The 21,928-nt window shown below is 35.7% G+C and overlaps 1 protein-coding gene across 1 annotated transcript in view; it reads right to left on the bottom strand.

Moving 5' to 3' along the window:
- TBC1D5 (TBC1 domain family member 5) overlaps positions 1-21,928 on the bottom strand; it is a 534,463-nt gene that overhangs the window by 317,093 nt on the left and 195,442 nt on the right. The window contains exon 4 of the mRNA XM_057545046.1: positions 18,736-18,867. Within this exon, the coding sequence (XP_057401029.1) occupies positions 18,736-18,832 (97 nt within the window). The 5' untranslated portion in view covers positions 18,833-18,867. The remainder of the gene's footprint in view (positions 1-18,735; positions 18,868-21,928) is intronic.

Raw genomic sequence — 21,928 nt, 5'->3', positions numbered from 1 at the left:
AACACAGGCTTATTTTTCTCTGTTAAAAGGCCAGATTGTACATAAATATACCCCTAATCTCTGTGTGTGTGTGTGTGTGTGTGTGTGTGTGTGTATGTGTGTGTGTGTGTGTGTTAATGGCAAGAAATTAAACCAAGTATGTAAATGCTTCTTGGTGTTTTCATCACTCAAGTCAGGCATGTGAACTCACTTAGTCCCTTGCCTAGATGTTCATAAAAATAGCACCTCTCAGTCTTTGGAGAGAGGTTTAATGTAACAGCCATCTCTAAAATCAGATAACCTATATTAAGAACCACAAGTTGGTATAGATGAATTCTATAAATTGCCATTAACAACCATCCTTAAGAGTCCCCATCCCTCCCCCTCCTAGAAGTTCCTGGTAGGCCCTAGGTTTCCAATCCTATTTGCTTCCATGTATTTGATTATATAAAAGGTTTAAATGAAACCTACTTACACCGCCTTAGCAATAAGATGAAATGGCTCGAATCAATAACTTTTTTTTTTTTTTTTTTTGGCTTGGACAGAAAACTCAAAACTTTACATTTAACTGGCCAATCCAGTTACTGAACAGAATTTCTGTTCAGTTCTGACCTGTTCATCAGTAGACTTCAACACTAAGTTTTTAAGTGCAATATAAAAACACCTCATTGATGTGTATAAAATAATTTCAAAACTCATGTATGAATTGTATACATCCATGTATGAATTGTATAGTTAACAGTGTTCACATGTATCAATTTAATCCCATACTGAAACCATTAAAAGTAGAAGGTATAAAAATGTGTCAAATGTTTAATTACTACATTTTTGTGTGAAGTTTGATTAACAAGACAAAAGATTTATTTTTAACTTGTTACTAAGTTACTTGCAGTTAATTAAATGTACATAAAGGACTATTAAAATATTACGCCTGACAGCTGCAAAAAATAATTTAACCTCAGGACAACTGAAAACTACATACTGTCTACAGCTCGTTTTGACTGATACAACATACATTTTTAAAATAACATTACATTAACTATTAAACAGAGCTGCCTCTGTTTAATATGCATCAGAGTCATATGATGACTTTACGAAAACAACCGTAATTGTATCTTCAAAAGCTTTCCTCAAGAACTATCAGACAACTGATTGCAGAAAATGGCCTTATTAGGCAAAGATCTTGGAGATAACTGGCCAAGCATCAAAAGAACCACACCGAAGTCTCCTCTTCGTTCCTAATGTTAACTTGTGAATCATTTGTCGTGTATGGACTTACAAAGCTGCTTTCAGATAGAAAAGGAGCACTGACTTTTACCCTTGTGTTGAAGCTTTACTATCATTAATCCACCCAGGTTTAAGGAAAAAAGAGGTTCCCGTACTAGAGCACTGAGGATGAAGCATCATAACTGAAGACCAGCTGAGCATGAGGAAATTACAGGATAGAAAGCGAGTCCAGCAATAAAAAGCTGGGTAAGGTTAAGACAACTACCTCGAAAGGAAGCAAGGCTACAACGATCTCATGTTTCATCCTTAAGGACACGAACAGAAGGACTTTTCAACACAATATGGCATGTAATACTATTTCCCAGTATGAAACCTGTCATACTCCTGATGTCATAATCAGGACAAACTTAATCATAAGGCCCTATCAAAAGATAACATAACTTAGGTTTTACTATGTTGTGAGTAGAACTAAAACTTCAGGAACAAATTTATCAGAAACTCAATAGCTCAGAGAAAGTCTCGCTCCTGGTTTGGATAACCCTTGTGCTACTCTAAGCACCCTGGGGGTTCTTTTGTAACTAGGATAACCAGTAACACTGGATATATAACCTACTATAGGCTAAATTAACCTTCCCCAGAGTGAATTGAGGGGATCCAAGATAGGGTCTCTGTACTCACAGGAACAGACGAGGGAGAGGAATGAGGCACCCACATTAACCCAACTGAATCTCCATAACAAAATCAAAGAGAATAATATAGTCAGTTCTTCACATTTGAAAAGTGACTGTGGACAGCAACACGAAATTACTTAAATATGCACAACATAAAAAACTGGAAGTTATATTAAAGTATATAAATCAACCCTGAGAAATTTTAAAGTATGATACTATTATCCCTACCACCTTTTAATAATGAAGGAAAATAAAGTAAATCACTATATAGGATTTATTAATACTAAGTGCTTCTGGTGTTGAAGAAACAGGCTTACCTTCTTAAAAGGTATTGTGAGGTTTGTGATTCTTCTGTGCACATCTGAAAAAATTATTGCCAGTTTTTCTGCTGTCTCTCCACACTCAATTATTTTAAAAGACAAGATTTTTGAAATTATCGTTATGAAAATCTCTTCATAGTACATCAGTAGGAGTTACTCTGAAAAATGGCAGAGCAGGGAAATCCAGAGCTCCATCCCTCCACAAAAGCAACTAGTAAGCTGGCAAAAACTGTTAACCAGCTTTCGCAGAACTCTGAAATCTAGTTCAAAACTGATGACAAACGGGAAAGATGAATGAATAAAGAAGCTGCTGCGTGGTGGGAGCCTGCAGCAGGTTGCTAAGCCAGAGTGAGCTACGGACTTTGTTCAGGATGAAACGTAGTTGAATGTTGCAACCTGTCTGGGTGCTCCCTGCAGAACCAGTGCAAACACCTGCCTTTGTTTGGCCAATTCTAGTGATCCCAGGGCTGGGGCAGCTTCCCTGGTGGCATTTGCTAAAAGCAGTGAAAGTCAAAACTATTGGCTACAGCAGGCTAGTGCTAGAAATAACAGTCAGGACAAATAATAGACAAACCAAGTAGCCTGGGAAGGAAAAGGCTGGGAAAGGAGGTATGTGGTGGAGTGAGGGCTTTTAAAAGTTACCTGTATACAAGGGAATCGAGAGTGTGAGACACGCTCAGAAAGGGCCTGAAAAGACCCTAAACGTTCACTCCTGACTGAACTTCATGGTTCACACAAGCAGGACGTAAAGGCTAAGGCAAGGCTGTAAGTAGCCTGGTCAAGCAATGAGGGTGCGCCTGCCTTAACACAGACCTAACACACAAAGTCTACGACAGCGCTGTTTCCTTCTTCTTTTCCTGGCTCCTGGTATTTAAGGAAACTCTGTCAAAACGGTAGCTGACCACTGAGGTAACAGACCAGACAGAGCAGAGACTTCAATGGTTATACACAACAAAGACTTTATATATATTTATTTATACACACACACACACACACACAGAGACTTTATAATAATGGTTTATAAAAGACACTAAAACAATAACAATCCACAACTACCAGAAACAACAAACCCCAAGGAGGAGGGGAAGAATCTAATTTCCAAAGTTGGCACACTATAATATTCAAAATAATCCAGTTCTCAACAAAAAATTAAGAGAAACAAGAAACAAATGCAAAGAAACAAGAAAGTATGGTCCATTCACAGAAAAAAAAATTAACAGGAAACGTCCCTGAGGAAGCCCAGGCATTGCACTTACTAGACAAAGACTTTAAACCAATGGTCACAAATATGTTCAAACAGATAAAGGAAACCATGAACAAAGAAATAAAGGACACCAGGGGAACAATGTCTAAACAAACAATATCAATAAAAAGATAGATATTACAAACAGAAACAAAATAGCAATTCTGTAGCTGAAAATTACAACAAATAAAATTAAAATCCACTGGAGGCATTCAACAGCAGATTTGAGCACGCAGAAGAACCAGCACAGTCGAATATGTCCACTGAGATTATTTAGTCTGAGGGGAAGAAAAAAGAACAAGGAGAAGAACAGAGCAGAGATAAATAAAACAGAGAATAGAAAAACAATACAGAATCAATGAAACAGAAAGTAGGTTCTTTGAGAAGAACAAAATTGACAAACCTTTAGCTAGACTGACATAGGGGAAAAAAATACTTTACTAAAATCAGAAATGAAAGTGGGGACTTTACTACAGATCTTAACAGAAACAAATAGGATTATACAAAATACTACAAACAACCGTTCACTGACAAATTTGATAATCTAAATGAAATGGACAGATTCCTAGAAACACAGAAATTGCCAAAACTGCATCAAGGAGAAAAAGAAAATCTGAACAGACCTGTAAGAAGTAAAGAGATTGGGTCAATAATCAAAAAACTCCCAACAAAAAGTCTAGGACCAGATGGCTTCACTAGTAATTCTACCAAATATTAATAATAATACCAATCCTTCTCAAACTCTTCTAAAAACTAGGAAGGAGTACTTACCTACAAAGCCAGCATTACCCTGATACCAAGCCAGATAAGGATAGTACAGGAAAACTATAGACCAATATCCCATATCAGTATAGTCACAAAAATAAATTCTCAACAAAATAATAGCAGACTGAATCCAGCTGCACTTTAAGAGAACTAAACATCACAACCAAGTAGGGTTTATCCCAGGAATGCAAAGATGGTTCAGTATATGAATATCAATCAATGTAACACACCATGTTCATAAAATGAAGGAAAAAACAACATGATCATCTCAATGCAGAAAAAGCATTTGACAGAATCCAACATCCTTTCTTGATAAAAACACTGAACAAACTAGGAATGGAAGGGAACTTTCTCAACATAAAAAAGGGCATTTATGAAAAACTCATATCTAACATCAGTCAATGGTGAAAGACTGAAAGCTTTCTTCCCAAAATCACAAACCAGACACCACTTCTATTCAGCACTGCACTAGAAGTTCTAGCCAGTGTAATTAGACAAGAAAAGCAAAAGTTATTCAAATTAAAAAGGGAAGAGTAAAAAGATCACTATTAGATGCTGACATGATCTTACATAGAAAAAATAGTAAAGAATCCACACACACAAAAGCACTAGCTAATAAATGAATTCAGCAAAGTTGCAGGATACAAGATCATCATATGAAAATCAGTGTATTTCTTTACACTAAGCATAGTTGCAATCCAGCTAAATTCAGTAAGTATATTAAGGAGTCAGAATAAAAGAGTCTCTTTGACAGGAGCCTCGAAATTCATGTGAAGAAACACTTTTGGTTTAGCAGTCCCAATGCTATGAAACCCAGTTTTTAGGATATTCTATTTGAAGAAAATTTTGGAAAAAATAACATCCTATCACTCTCTGTCTCACTTCCATTATATACATTTATTTTAATAGCATAGTAATAGTTATTCTAAAACAAGGGTCAACAAATTACAGCCCATAGGCCAAACTGATCAACCTCCTGTTAGGTAATGTTTCATTGAAACACATTCCCAGGCATTTGTTTACATACTGTTTCTGACTGCTCTCAGGCTGAAATGGCATGGCCTGCAAACCTAAAGTATTTACTATCCGGCCCTTTAGGAAAAAAATTGACAACCTCAGTTCTGGAAAATAATCTAGTATAAAAATTGACCTCAGATTCACATCTGACAGGTACATCAAGATTCCTCTTTTACCTTGTCAATTACAAGTAACCACCCTATTCAAAATCAAAGAAAAACTCCAAAAGTATGGCTGAGTTAATGTTCAAATGATTATGAGAGTATTTCCAATCCAGAGCCAAGGACTGGTCATACAAAAAAGGGCTTTGCTCATTAATTAAAGAGAGAATGCTTTTAAAAAAATGTTAGATGACTGATTATCTATCCACGCCTAGTTTTAACTGTTCTCTGATTATCTGATGTAGTTCTAAGCTCAAAGGTTTTTGCTTCCCCTGCAGTACCTTGTGTGGAACAAAGCTGTGCTTAATGCAGGTTACTTTGATTTCATAAAGTATATAAAAATCAGAAGAGTTAAGTAACTTTCACTGGGAAGGAAAAAATGACATTTTTACTTTTCCTTTTTTATATTATTTTCATGAAGAGTCCAACTCTTTGCCCATTGCCTGTTGACACTGGCCCAAATGCTATGACACTGCAAAACTGAGATCATATAAACTGGTTTTTTTGGACACTTGATTTTGCCCATGTTAGAGGAATATAACTGAATAACACACTCACTTAAAATTCTATTACAAATAAGCATACTTTCTCTACTGCCCCTGTGATAATGCCATGATCCCATTTGTATAGACTCTTACTCACTGAAAGTACAATAAGTATTTGTTGATTATAAATGAATGAATGAACAGATGAAATGAATAAATAAATAAATAAAGTTATATGAAGGATTAGATCAGTAGTAGGTAATGTTGATGGGAAAGACTATCCACCCAAAGATAAGATTACAAGAGGATTTGGCCTGTTTCAGGAGTGAGACAGAGAACTATTATAAACTAAAAAGGTTTGAGAGATGTTGTAAGCAGGGAGTGTAGCACACTTTTAAAAAAATAATGTGTCCTTTCAAGAACCCCTAGTCTTGAGTGTTCTGTATATTTCAAATAAATTAAGCATGTGTTTTATATTAAACTGGCATGATGAATGAAGGGGAAATGTATGGTGTCACTTGAAAAAAAGTAAAAATCAGTGAATGAGGAACCCTAATATCTTTTATTTTTAATTAATAAATCTTATTTTTTAGAGTTGTTTTGGGTTTAAAAAAAAAAATGAGCAGAAAGTACGGAGTTCCTACATATTCCCCATCCCTCACATCCACAGCTTCCCCTAGTATGCGCATCTTGCATTAATGTGGTACATTTGTTACACTGATTCATCAAGGGTGATACAATATTAACTAAAGTTTATAATTTACATTAGGATTTATTCTTTGTGTTGTACATTGTAGGGCTTTTGACAAATATCTAATGTCATATCTAATGACATGTATCCATGTATCTTGTTTGGTAAAATTTCTGCTCAGATATTTTGCCCACTTTTTAACTGATTGGGTTGTTTTCTTATTCCTGGGTTATGAAAGTTCTCTGTATATCTTAAGATACCAGTCTTTTATCAGATAATTTTTATAAAGATTTTTCTCCCAGTCTCTGGCTTGTCTTTCATTCCCTTATAGTTTTAATTCTAATGAAATCCAACTTATCAATTTTTTCTTTCACTGATCATGCTTTTTGGTTTTGAAACTAAAATGTTATCATCAAACCCAAGGTCATGAAGATTTTCTCCCATGTCATCTTCTGGAAATTTTATAGTTTTGCATTTTACATTTAGGTTGATGATCCATTTTGAGTTAACTGTTTGTGAAAGGCATAAAATCAATGTCTAGATTTCTTCCCCCCACCCCCATGGAGATATCTAACTGGTCCAGCTCCACTTGTTGAAAAGACTATCCCTTTTTCCACTGAATTGCCTTTGCTCCTTTGTCAGTATCACTTAAAACTGTATCTGCATAGGTCTATTTCTGGGCTCTCTATTCTTAAGTCAGATATTGTCAGTCTTCTAATTTTGTTCTCCTTCAATGTTATATTGTCTATTCTGGGTGGGTCTTGGACTTTAATAGAGAAATCCTGTGTAGTCACACTGGAAAGTGATTGAACAAGCAGAGAACCAGGTTGTGAAGGCTTTTTAGAACTTTCTTTAAAACTTCACTTAATCCAAAAAACAAACAAACAAAAACAAAAAACAACAACAAGAGAAAAACAAAGGCTGCTCATACGGCACTTCTGAATTGCTTATAACCCTGACATGCAGTGAATTAATCTTCAGACCTAACATAAAATAAACACTTTAAGGGCATATTATGTTGTTTCAAGAAGTTTTGGGGGAATTCATTGATGGCCCAGTGGTTAGGACTTGGCATTTTTCACTGCCATCGCCCAGGTTCAATCCCTGGTCAGGGAACTAAGATCCTCATGGCATGGCAAAAAAAAAAAAAAAAAAAAAAAAAAAAAAACCTCGGGGCAATTTCTTACTTACAAGATAGAGAACTAAGAATGAATACGTGGCAAGATTTGGAAGAGAGCAATTAACTTCTTGTATTTGGCCTTCTTTGAGAAAGCAAATCAATGTCTTATTTTAAAATCTATTACATTTTAAAGAACAAGTATTTAAATAATCAGATTCTGGTTACTCTTCTAATGTTCTATAACACAGGCTAAGGAATCAATAGACAAATATATTTAAAAGTCAAGATAGAATTTAGAGATGAGGTATAATAAGAATCAGATGAGGGCCAAATGAGAACTGCTTACTGTAGTATATGTAGCAGCTAACTAAAAGCTGTAGTTTTACCCATGCAAAACTCAAAATGCTATTTAAAGAATCACCTAAGCTAATTTTCTACTATTTCTAAGTAGACTGTTCTTCTAGTAAATGACTATTCTGACTCATCTGACCTATGAACACCCTGATAGACTGAATTCAGAATTTAGGGCAGAAAAGGAGAGCCAATGACGGATTGCTGCATAAACATTCACAAGCACTAAAAAACTAAATATACTCCTATGAACCTCTTTCCTAGAAATGTGAGATATAGTTAATTTTTCAAAGTCTGGATTCGCTAAGCTTCTTGCATTTGACATTTAAATATTTACTACCTAATTACTCTTCTGCCCGTTTTTTTTTTTTTTTACTCCCAACTTTAGGAATTTTTGTCATTAACCAAAGAAGGAAAGGAAAGAAGATAAAAACAGTAGAAACTTAACTCAATCAAATTAGGCAAAAAGATTGTCAAACTAATTTTTAAAATTACAGTATTGAATTATCTGGATTGCATTTATCTCCCTTCCACATAAAATCACCACTTGATTACATGACAGTAAATCTTGCTCTTGTGTTTATGGAGAAATGCAGATCTTATTAGGACTTGGTTGACCATCCATCTCCTTCTGCTTACTCTGCATATCTAGAAACAGAAACATAACCATTTATTCCTCCCTGGATCTTCTGATCTCAATGTACAGAGTAGGCCGGGTAGAAGAAGAGCTTTTTTTCATTGGCTATAAAAGTGAACTCTTGGGTAAGAAATGGGCAGAAATAGAGACACAGATGTAGAGAACAAACGTATGGACACCAAGGGGGGAAAGTGGCAGGGGGCGGGTAGTTGTGTAGTGAATTGGGAGACTAGGATTGACATGTACACACTAATAGGTATAAGATGGATAACTAATAAGAACCTGTATAAAATAAATAAATAAAATTCAAAAATTAAAAAAAAAAAGAAAACAAAAGCCGAATTGAGAATTAAAACATTTTGCTTCCTACCTTTCCTATACGCCACACCATTCTGTTCCTCTCTATTAGCGTGACTAATTATTTTAACAATTAACTTATAATACTGATGATAATAACTGTAATTTAACTATTAATCATTTTAACTATTTGATGATATTCAAAAAGTGGAATATTATTGCAGTATTAAGCAAAGACCAGATAAAACTGAACACAAAATTTTCGAGGATCTGTGTTCTCTTATTTTTAAATGGTAATTAAAAGTTTCCGATACTATTTACACAATGATAAATAGGACATATATGTATTGCTAAGTGCCAAAAAGGTATTTGTTTTATTTACACTCTTGCACACTTTGCTTTCTGGCTTTGTACTTTCCCTTCCATCACTTTATATCTAGTAGCAATTCTGCAAAATCACTCGGTCCATTAAAAGTTTCTTTCTTTCTGCTATAAGGAGCCAAGAATGCATTATTACATTTTTCCATGTGAGGTATGCTATTAAATAATAGCTTGTACACTAATTAAAGCAAATGTAATTGTGAGAACACATTGACATTGTTAAAGTAAATTACTCAATTTGTTAACAGTTTCATTTCAAGTGACCTTAATTGTATTAATTGTGATACTAGCTAATTAAATTGAACAGCATTAAATACATTGTTCTATATGTCCTAAAGGAGCAAATTTTCCATCACATCAGCACAAGAAAAAAAATGATTATATGGGCCCCCCCCAACCCCAAAGTCTCCTAAACACATGTACACACAATGGGTCAAGCAGAAAAGGTCTCACCAGACTGCATTTATCATTACTATTTTAACATTGCTAGCATGGAATAAAACAGACCACATAGAAGTAACTGATCTTTAGATAAATGGTTAATTTTAGGACATTCTTTTATGTCAGGTTGAACAGAAATTACTTCATCATTACAAAGAGTTAAAATATTGAAAAAAATTGGAGTGAGGAAACAAAGATTGGTATAGAGGACTGCAATATGAAAATAAATGTTAAAATACTACAGCTCTATGTAAATCAGATGTTACTTATTAAATGCTTAGTATATCAAGTCATAAGGATACATAATAAAAAACAGTCATGGCCCTCATTCTTGAGAAGAAACTTAACAGCACAAGAGAGTTACATGTCATTCCCATGTAACTGACATATCACCTTCTCAGATAACAACATAGATGCTAAATAACTCCCAGTCTTTAAAATACAATCTACACGGGCTTACAAAATCCCCAGCATTTGGCCCCTGCCTGCTAGGCTCATCCTGTACCATTCCATGTCACCCACGATGCTCCAGCCACCGCGATCTTCCTTCAGTTCCTTGAATAGGATGAGCCTATTCCTATCCTAGGAACTTCCTCCGTATGAACTCTTTCCTTTTTCTAGACTGGTGTTTCTTTCATTCTGCCTACCTGTCTGTCCATCTGTCTCCCTCTTTCTGTCACCACCTTTGCGTGCCTGGCTCATCTGTCATTCACATGTAACTGACGTAGCACCTTCTCAGAGAGATCTTCTCTGACAATCTAAAGTACGCACATAGACGCTCATGGTTAACACTACCCTATCTTGATTCTTACCTAGCCTTTATCATTCTCTGGTATGTTTTTGCTCATTTTTGTACTTTTCCTTTTTTTTTTTTTTTGCTGTCTCTCTCATGCTAAAATGTGAATTTCATTGAAAGAGAGCACCTGGACTATTTGTTTAATAGCCTATCCCCAGATACTAGATCATCAATGAATATTTTTGAATGAATGAATAAACGTCAGGTCTGTGACCCACAGCCCCTACTGTGTGTGATAAAATATATGTGCCTTTATGGTCTCTATTCATTAATTAAGTATGACTGAAATTTCTTAACCATCATGCCAACATGTCTGATTGAAAATCTGTAAGTTCAACAAAACAGATCTATTCACAAGTCTAATTAAAGATTCAAATTGATAGCATTGTTCTAAGCTTGGTCAAAATCAGTCATATTCTATTCTGCTGTCTTTTCTGGCCCTACTGATGCACTAGCAGAAAACAACTAATATAAATCTCTGATAAGAAATCCACTGTAGGTCACTGCACCTAAATGGGTCTTTTGGTTTACGTTGGTTTAGGTTTTGGTTTAGGTTTTAAGATAATACTGTCACTCTACATCACCTCTATAGCTCTAGTTATGCCTAGACCCAACCAACCAAACCACCATCACACAGCCTCTCATTTTTGGTGATCCAAGAATATTATAAGGCTGACTAAGCATGGTGGGAAAAATATCTCAAGGTACGGATATTCCTTTGCAGATAACTTTGCCCAAGGGGGTAGTGGTGACAGCTCTTGCAGGGCTACTGTTTCTGTCTGCCACCAGAGCAAGCAGTGAGGTCTCCTTTGCCCCTAAAGACATGGGAAATAAAAAAAATCCCGGTACAACTAAAATAACTCTTCACACAACCCCCACTCTAAAGGAACTGAAAAGGGGCCTCTCCATTAAGTAAATACTAGGAATTGCCACACCAACAGAAAACTTCAAATAAAACTAAAAACTGGATTCAATTAATGAGAAATAGACAACACAATAAAAAAAGATCAGAATTCAGACCAGAAGACTTTTTTTTTTTTATTTCAAGAGTACATTTTACCAACAGTGAGTTTCATTGTTACCATTAAAATGTCTAACTTGCTAAATCTCAATCCACTGTGAGAGCATGAATACATAAAATCCATATATAGTGATCTAAATCTAATATTAAAGAGTGACTTGAAACTTCCTCGCCATTTAAATGTTTATGACTGATATTTAACCACTACCTTTTCATGTTAATTCCATCTACTCAAGTCAGCTCGTGAGTGGTATCTTGAAAATGCCTTACCACTAATTACAGATCATCAATACTCTTCCCATCACCGAATCATAGATTTTCTCCTTTTATAGTCTTTAACCTATGCAATTCTGAAGCACTGACCACCCTGGACCTACTGGAAGCTCTCACATCTATAGCTTCTTTCATTTTGGCCCTCCTTTATCTTTCCCCAACTTTGACTGTTTTAAAATACTGCTCTATCCAATTTCTAATCACGGAGAATTCTGACCAATCAATCCTCAGTTCTTTTCTCTTTCTTTGAATTTCTAACCTGTCTCATACTGTGAACTGGTATCTCTGGAGGAAGACTTTCAGATCTCTAACTCATGGCCTTTCAAACTGAAGTCTCTCATTTCCCACTTTCTTTCGGACAGTGTAATTTAGAGGAACAGGGCATGGCATGTTCTCTGCTCTTTGATATAACTTCTACCTACTGTCACACCACGTAACAAAATCCGTCTTTAAGGAGACATTTTAAAAAACAACCATTTTTAAAAAATCCTTGTTACTGTCATTTAAGAACTTCCAAGTCGCTCTACCATTTATTTAACAATCTTTATCTTCAACAAAGCCACCATTTTCCTTAATGACTTAATAGCCTTACTTACAGTTTTTCATCTATCTAAACTGCCGTTTTCCTCCATATGTAGAGAGAAGTTTTCATTAAGATGGTACTTTTTGCAAAACGACACAGACAGTAAAAAGATCAGTGGTTGCCAGGGGCTGAGGGGCACGGGATGGGGAAGATGAACAGGCAGAGCACAGAGAATTTTGTGAAAATACTCTATATGACACTATAATGACAGGTACACGTCATCATACATTCGTCCAAACTCATAGAACGTCCACCACCGAGAGTGAATCCTAATGTAAACTACAGAGTTTGGGTGATTATCATGTGTCAATGTAGGCTCATCAGTTGTCACAAATGTACCACTCTGGTGGGAGATACAGATAATGGGGAGGCTGTGCATATATGGGAACCAGAGGGTATATGGGAAATCTGTACTTTCCTCTTAATTTTGCTGTGAACCTAAAACTGCTCTAAAAAAATTAAGTGTTTAAAATTAAAAAAAAAAAAAAAGATTTCAAACCAAAACCTATCCAAATCGACATAGATCCAATTTATTACACAGAGCTAACGAAGGTACTGAGCTGGTTTATTGGCTACCACTAGACAATGTTCCAACGAATTAACATAGTTATCAAAGACTTTTATACTGTTCCCATGTTCCCTTTATGACTCCCATCACCATGCTACTCTATGCTTCATGTCTCCTAACTCAATCCCTTCCAAAACCTTCTACTCTGCCCTCTTATAAGCCCCTTCCATAACAGCAAACTTCTTTATATTCTCAAACTATCAATGAATTCTTCTGCCATCAACTTCCTTGCCTACTGTCTACCTATTATACTCCCCTGACAAAACCACTGCCTGCTTTTTTTTTTATTACTATCTTTTTTTGGCTGTGTTGGGTCTTCGATGCTGTGCAGGCTTTCTCTAGTTGCAGCAAGCGGAGGCTACTCTTCATTGCGGTGCGTGGGCTTCTCATTGCTGTGGATTCTCTTGCTGCAGAGCACGGGCTCTAGGTGTGCGGGCTTCAGTAGTTGCAGCACACAGGCTCAGTAGTTGCGGCACGTGGGCTCTAGGGCACGCAGGTTTCAGTAGTTGCATCATGCAGGCTCAGTAATTGCAGCACATGGGCTCTAGGGCGTGCAGGCTTCACAGCATGCAGGCTCGGTAGTTGTGGGACGCGGGCTCTAGGGCACACGGGGTTTAGCAGCTGCAGCATGCAGGCTCAGTAGTTGTGGCACTCAGGCTTAGTTGCTCCACGGCATGTGGGATCTTCCCAGACCAGGGATTGAACCCGTGTCCCCTGCATTATTGGCAGGCGGATTCTTAACCACCATGCCACCAGGGAAGTCCAACCACTGCCTGCTTTTGATTGTGGCTAAATCCTAGGTGTTGAATTCTGCTAGACATAATCACACACGTTTATAAGCTAGTATCACCTATAAATTATGATGTCTAATATCACCTTGGCCCCCAAGATTATATATTCTTTTTCAACTCAATCTAACCTTTGTTGCTCTCCACAAATCTTCAAATGCTTCATTCTGTCACTCACTATCAGCAAATTACCTCACCCTAACATATCAAGAAAGAGAAATATCAATGATATTTCACTGAACCCTCTGCCATCAAACAAATGAACTTCCTGCACCTAAACATCTGTTCTCCATCCTTCCTCTCCTTCTCTCTCTATGAATCCCTCCATCTTGGCTCTAGACTGCATCTGAAACCAAGCAGAGCCCTGCCACTGCCCTGTTCCAAGTACAAAGGCCCCTCCACACCCCCTAGCTCTTGTTTACAGAAGAGTTGAAGTCTCCCAAGCTTCCCTGAGTCACAGAAGAGCAGGCTCAAGCAGTTAATGATTAGGACAATAGAAGCACAGAATCTTTCAGTGTCTGATGCACATTCCTGTGTTGTTTTACAGATACTGTAACTGCCACCAGAGGGAAAACGCTAACTGCACGATGACCAGACTGTAGCCATGACATAAGCTGTTCCACCTTGAGCAGTACTGAATCTATGGCTAGCACAATTCCAAGAACTGGCCTTAAAGACAGTGGGATTAACACTATTGCTCATAATAATCTGTAACTTTGTGGGCATCAAAATAATTGTGGCTTTGTCTGCCCATATATGTAAGCAGGCAACTAAAATTATCAGCAAAGAGATGTTACAGACCCATGTCGACATCTTCCACTCTAAGAATATGGCAGCCTGTGTCAGCATGAAGAAGTTACAGAACATGGACCTTCACCCCTAATCCCACAGAAATGGAATGAAGTCTGACAGTGGTGATTTGTAAGCAGATTTTTGCAGGCAGTTTGTTGCAAGAAGTAGCTCTCTGCAGGAGGTCACTTTTGTCCTGTCAGTTTAGCAAGGCTATATTTTAACTAACCTCCGGCCCAAGCACACCTTTCAAATCTTTTGGATCACACAGTACTCTGCCTAACCTGTTGATTCTTTCCATAGATCAAAGAAGTAGAATTGAAGAATAAGTAATTAACAGATGACCGGATCTCTTCCCCAGCTCCCCCTTCAGTAATCTCGCAAACAAACTGTGAGAACAAAATAGCATCTAAAGAAAGACCACACCGCTCAATGCTCTGCGGTGACCTAAATGAGAAGGAAATCCAAAAAAAGAGGGGATATATGTATGCGTATAGCTGACTCATTTTGCTGTACAGTATAAACTAACACAATATTGTAAAGCAACCATACCAATAAAAATTTTTTTAAAAATAATTTAAAAAAAAAGAAAGATCATTTTCTGGATCTTTCCAAAAAATGGAAAGGAGTCGACAAGCCTGCACACAATGGGAGATGGCAACAAATCTGACCCCCTATCTCAATGAGTAACTAAGATTATTTCCCTCTTTCCTTTGAAAAACTTTCATGGCCGAGCAGAATCTTCAGAGTTGGTTGTGGGACAGGAGTCCGCGTTCTCCCCAGATTGCCGGCTCTCTGAGTAATGTGACCTTTCCGTTCTTAATCAGCACTTGTCACACAAGTGCTGACTTTTCGAGCAGTGAGCAGCCAAACCTGAGTTCAGTAACACTTCTACTACCTGGAAAAACCGTACTAAAGATCATAATAGGACAGTGTCATTTATCACATCAACTTCAGTAAACTAATTGAATTACCACCAATTTATTCATCAGTAAAGCCAAGCACCCCCTTCTAGTCATAAAACTCTATGATATAGTAACAGAAAGAAAGGAAGATTGGGACAAAAAAGTACAAGAGACAAAAATGGAGTAGGCAGGATATTCTGAATGTCTTGGGTTTTTCTTAAGTAGGTTACTGAATATTTTATACATGAGCTAGAAAGAAAGCTTTGAAACAGATATTATATAAAAAGGCATTACATTAAGTAATTATCTGAATACTATAAAAGCTGTAAGTAAGAAGGCATATAAAATTGAAGCTAAAAACTCTGGCTACATGTAACAAAATGCTATTCTCAAAAGAGACCTAATAGAGGAAAATGTTCTTTCATCATGAGCAAGATTCCAAGCTCTTGTAAGATTGGAAAACAATTAGTAATTCTGAGAATATTATTTTATTAATAGGTTAAGTTTCCGTAGATCTTGATATTGTTGTTTCCAGTTTAAAATAAAATAATTACTTTTTCATTTAATCCTTGAAAGTTCCATGCTAAGAATGAATAATCATGAGTAGCTGAACAAACAGTTTTGCTTTTTTTTAACGGCTTCAATTGAATTACAGGTAACTTGTCAATTATTAATTAACACCCTCTGATCAAAGATTTTGGAATTTAAGGTGGTAATTTTTGTATATGACCAAATGCAACAGAGTACAGAGAAAACAGCATACTTTCTATGCTATTTTCTATTTGAAAAAGAAATTAAAGCAGTTAAAAGTTAATTCACATGGAAAATGCGCCCTAAGATTTTGCATGTATATATCCAGTTCTTTTTTCTGCCCTTACCCACTTTCCTCAAACATCCATGAAAGTAAACCAATGATATGTAATTTTCTCTCTATCATACCTATTATGTGGCTATTTTTGCTACTCCTTTCCAGAATACTCAGAATCATTGAACTCAGTAATGTACTGTTTTTCTATAAATGTTAAAAATTCAGATTTGAGAAATTAAAGATTTATTTGTTTACTTATGGAATATAGAACAGGAAATTTTAAAAAATCAAACAAAAAAACATGACTTCTACACAGGGAAACCACTGATTAAGTCCAATGTCTGACTACTTACAAAATGAGTCATTCAGTTGTGTAAAAGGCTTCAAATACGTGGAGAACCCCAAGAAAGACATATATTAAAATAAACCAATATACTAAAAAGGTGATGATTTTTCAAGTAAATATGACAACCCCATTAAAATGCAACACACGGTTTTGTGCAAAAAGAAAACCTAAGATGAAATATATGCTTTATATAAAATCTTTACATATACAATGCACAAAACCCACTACGGTTAGTAACCTTTATGGCTTTGAAGAACTAGATATTTACATATCTTTCTTCTGCATGTGGGTGCGTGTATGTGTGTTTTGTATATATTTTTAACAGTTGACAGCTGTTTTAGAGCATACAGAGATGCCAAGCTGAATGAGGGTCTTGATTACTTCAAGATTAGCTATCTAAAGTTTCTATTCATTTTAAGTGTTGTTAGTTGGAAGAGTCATTAGTCACTTCCTTGTCTCATAGAACATCAGCATACATTTACATTGTTAATGAACATTTGGGGTAAATGAATTAATGGCACTTTTAAACATCAATTCAGTCCTAATAACTTTGTATGTCATAGAAATGTTGGCTAGGATATAAACGAAAAGCCTTTTCAGTAAAGGTAACTCCTCATTCCTGCAAACAATAAATGATAAAATTAATTTAAAATGTTTTTTAACCGGTTTAAAAAAAAGAACAATATTTAATTGAACTAGTCCAGAGAAAAATAGGCACTTAAGGAAAAAACAAAACAAAACAAAAAAAACCCCTATGTTCTAAAATAAGCACATAAACCAGAACATTTTGGTGAAAATATTTCATATACTGATAACACAAAAATATATTCACTTTTAAAATATCCACTTATCAAAGCGCTTGCAGAATAATTTGACTTATTTCATTATGAGTACTTCTTACAGGTATGACATTTAAGAAAAAACATCACGAGGGAGGATTGTATCATTCTTACCACTGAAATTCTTTAAATGCTGAAACTGAAATTGGACACAAATAATTTTTTCATATTATCAAAACCTTAAACAGCAGCTTAAATAAAAGCAAATATAAAAATAAAATCACAAAAATAAGTTATATGCTACCTTCATTAAAAACAACAAGGGCATTTGTATGATGTGGAAGGTATTAAAGATGCACAAAAAACATAAACACACTCCATAAACTCAATAGCTTGTAAATGAAAGAAATAACTACTTAAGGTATCAATTTTTCTTTTAATTCCCAAAACAAGAGTTAATGGCAGACCTTTATTTACATCAATACAGAAAAAAAAAATCATATTTGAAGTATATAAAATATATGCGAATGACTTTGACTAATTATAATTTCTTAAAATAGATCTTATAATCCTGATATATGTATTGAGTGAAAAATTACAAATAGTTACTTGAGTCAATGAATCAACTTTAGCAAATATTTAGTGAATTAGCTGAAATAAGGAAAGGCGTCAAGAATGCTCACAAACTCATTGTTTCCTTCTAAGATGCTATGTTATTACTAATACTGAGAAAATAATACAAAGCTCTGATACATATACATTTAATACATTTTTATAGGGCAGACCCCGAATACAGTTGATCTTTTAACAATTTCACTACACAGAGCTTTAAAAGTAAAACACAAATCCTAATTATTAAAAAAAAAAAAGAAAGAATAATCAGGCAAGTGCTTTATCCTGTAATAATCTCAACTTGCTGAAGGAAAAAAAAAGTCCCTGCAAAAATCAACACCAAGAGCTTAGACTTCTTTAAAAGATGTTTGAGAAAAGGCCATTTTGCATTTCAACATTCTTATGCTAAAGCAATAAACTGTTTAAGTTTATGATTTTTTTAAAAAAAGAATGACAGTGCATTAAACAGTTGGCTATGGCTAATGCGTCTGTCTATAATTAAAAGTTGACGTTTTGTGGAATCCATCAGTGTCAGAGCGCTCCATATCTATCCAGGGAAATGTTCTTAAAGCTCTCCCGCTCAGCCTCTCTAGAGAATGACACACAAGGCAGGCAGAGCTAGCTGGAGACCCTCTGCCAGGTTTCCCAGTAACCTCAAAGTTATCTGCATACAAAACTCACCTCCAGGCTTGTGTGAGTAACTCAACAAGGGGTCAATGCCCACTTCTTGTTCTTCTGGCTGCAGAGGATGTCTAGTTTCAGATAAGGAATGATACATTGTGAGAACTGGACAATGTCACCAAGAGTGACCACCTGGGAGATGAAAAATATGGAGAAAAATGATAAATTTTTTTTCTGCTATGACTGGGAATAAATGCAAAATGGAAAATGATTAAATGAGCATTACAAACATTAACAAGTTTTCCACAGGCTCCAGGGACTGTTACTACACATTGGTAGGTATATATATAAAGAAGCGAAAAAGTGGCACAAGATTTTCATTTCAACAATTTCTTCCCAAATCTGGACTTCACTGGTAACCTCTACTTCAACATTCAATTACATTTATTTTCAGTAAACTTCTGCACAAAAAGCTGAATTGTAAGTTAAATCACTGTCACATTTATAATATCCTTCATTTTACTACCAAAATAATACACATTTACTATAGGAACTTTCAAAATATAGAAAATATAGCTAACTAAAATCATTCGTAATTATATTAGCTAAAAACACCACTGTTAACATTTCAGTTTATTATATGTATTCTTTCTGGGCATTTAAAATACATATAGTTTAATGTGATCCACCATGCTAAGTATACTGATTATATAAATTATCATGAGTATTTTCCTTCCCATAAAAAAGTCTATATTATCACTTCTAATGGATCCCTGGTATTCTATTATATAGCTATAACAATTGATGTAACCAATTCCTTATTAGCAAACAATTAGGATGCTTTCAGTTCCCCAACACTATAAACAGCCTCACAATGAATATCTTCCAGTAATATCTCTGTGCTGTATCCATGATTATTTCCTTAGGATAAAATCCTATAAGCATAATAGCTGGACCAAAATATTTATTTTAAAAAAATAAGATTTTAAGATAAGTTTTGCCAAATTATGCTCTAGAAAGATTTGTATATAATAGAACAATTCATTTCCCCTGGACCCTCATCAACAGTGGGAATGAGTAATTCCTTAGGCTTTTTTTTTTTTTTTTGGACCTATATGATAGTCAAATTTTATATTGCATTTGCTTGATACCTAGGTGAGATCACTGAAGACTTCATATGTTTTCTCTGACATTTGTTATTGTCTTTTGTGGATGCAGTTTATTATTATGATTGCCTTCATTTGTAAGCATGCTTTAAATATTAAGGATATTAAACCTTTGTCATATGCTACATATATTTTTCTCAGAGTGTGTCTGTCTTCAAATTATATATAGTTGTTGTGGAGATAGTAACTTCTTCATTTTTATGTAGCCAAATATATCTGTATCTCCTTTATGGATTCTGCCTCTGATATTACGCTTCCAAAGGCAAGATTATATAAATAACCACCTGTGTCTTCTCTTATAGTTTTGAAGGTTTTCCTCCTCAATTCTCATTTCTATAAATAGTTCTAATTTAAACATAGATTTTTTTTTCAGAAATTAAATTGTTTTTGAACTTCCAAGCTACACTAACTACTTATAATATTTTTATGTCTATAAAGTACAAATGACCTTCCCAAATCAGAATCTTCCAAAAAATAGACTGGGTTCGCTACTTTTCATCCAAAATAATGTAAGTAACATAATCTTTTAAATTTTAAGAGCAGCGGGGACAGGAAGAGGAAATGTGTAATGCTAAATTGGAAAAGCAAGTCCAACCAAAATGGGTATGTAATTTTACAAGATATAGTCTCCACTTATGGAGGAAAATTCCAGAGAAGCCCACGAACACACAAATCCTTGACCAATCTTTTCCTATCACAAAATGCGCCTTTATCTTGTTTACTTAATTTCTAAAACTCTCATTTCATAAAATCACTCTTGAACACTTTCTCATTTTTATCAGAACCCTCCAACTCTCACCCACCCTCACTCTTGGATCGGATGTTAACATCCTTTGCCCCTCAGATTATGGTTAAAACAAAAGAAGCAGAGGGTTAGGCTAAATCAACACTTGGGAAAGCAGAACTTTTGTGGCCAACATAGTAAGAATTTCTAAAGCCATAAATCCTAAATCCATAAAGCTAAACCGTTGTCAGTTCTTGTTTCTTATGTGTACAAATCAATTAACATATATGGAGCACTAACTATACAGAAGGAACTCTGGGGAATATAATCTAGTAGAGCAGCGGTCCCCAACCTTCTTGGCACCAGGGACTGGTTTTGTGAAAGACAATTTTTCCACAGATCGGGGTCGGGGGGGGAGGCTAGGGGGGATGGTGTTGGGATGATTCAAGCACATTACATTTATTGTGCACTTTATTTCTGTTATTATTACATTTAATATATAATGAAATAATTCTACAACTCACCCTAATGCAGAATCAGTGGGAGCCCTGAGCTTGTCTTCACTTACCACTCACTGATAGAGTTTTGTTTTGTTTTGTTTTTTTTACTGATAGGGTTTTGATATGAGTCTGCAAGCAGTTGATTTATTATGGTCTCTGTGCAGTCAAGCCTCTCTGCTAATGATCTGTATTTGCAGCCACTCCCCAGCGTTACCATCACTGCCTCAGCTCCACCTCAGATCATCAGGCATTAGATTCTCATAAGGAGCACACAACCTAGATCCCTCCCATGTGCAGTTCACAGCAGGGTTTGCGCTCCTATGAGAATCTAATGCTGCCACTGACCTGACAGGAGGTGGAGCTCAGGTGGTAATGTGAGTGATGGAGAGCAGCTGTAAATACAGATGAAGCTGCGCTCACTTGCCCACTGCTCACCTCCTGCTGTGCGGCCCAGTTGCTAACAGGCCACAGACTGCTGCTGGTCCGTGGCCTGGGGGTTGGGGGCCCCTGTAGTAGAGGAGAGCAAAATGTAGATAAGCAATTATATTATAAAATAGAATCTGATACATTCTGCTGATCAAATGAATGAGCACGTTAAAAAATAAAGTCCTCTACTATGGAGAAGTAAGGCTCACCAAACGCCAACACCTAATGGGGTCAGGCAAAAAGCATTATTAATTACAGTTAACATCTATTAAGTAGTGAGTATTTGACAAAAACTACTCTAAACACTTCACATATACTCAACATTTCATCCTCCCAACAACTCAGTGATGTATCTTCATCATCATTTTCATTTTACCAAAGAGAAAACTGAGGTACAGAGAGATGAAGCAATTTGCTTAACGTCGCACAACTAGTAA

This window comes from Balaenoptera acutorostrata, chromosome 4, assembly GCF_949987535.1.
Source record: "Balaenoptera acutorostrata chromosome 4, mBalAcu1.1, whole genome shotgun sequence".
Lineage (NCBI taxonomy): Eukaryota > Metazoa > Chordata > Mammalia > Artiodactyla > Balaenopteridae > Balaenoptera > Balaenoptera acutorostrata.
This window is presented reverse-complemented; position numbering and strand designations above follow the sequence as displayed.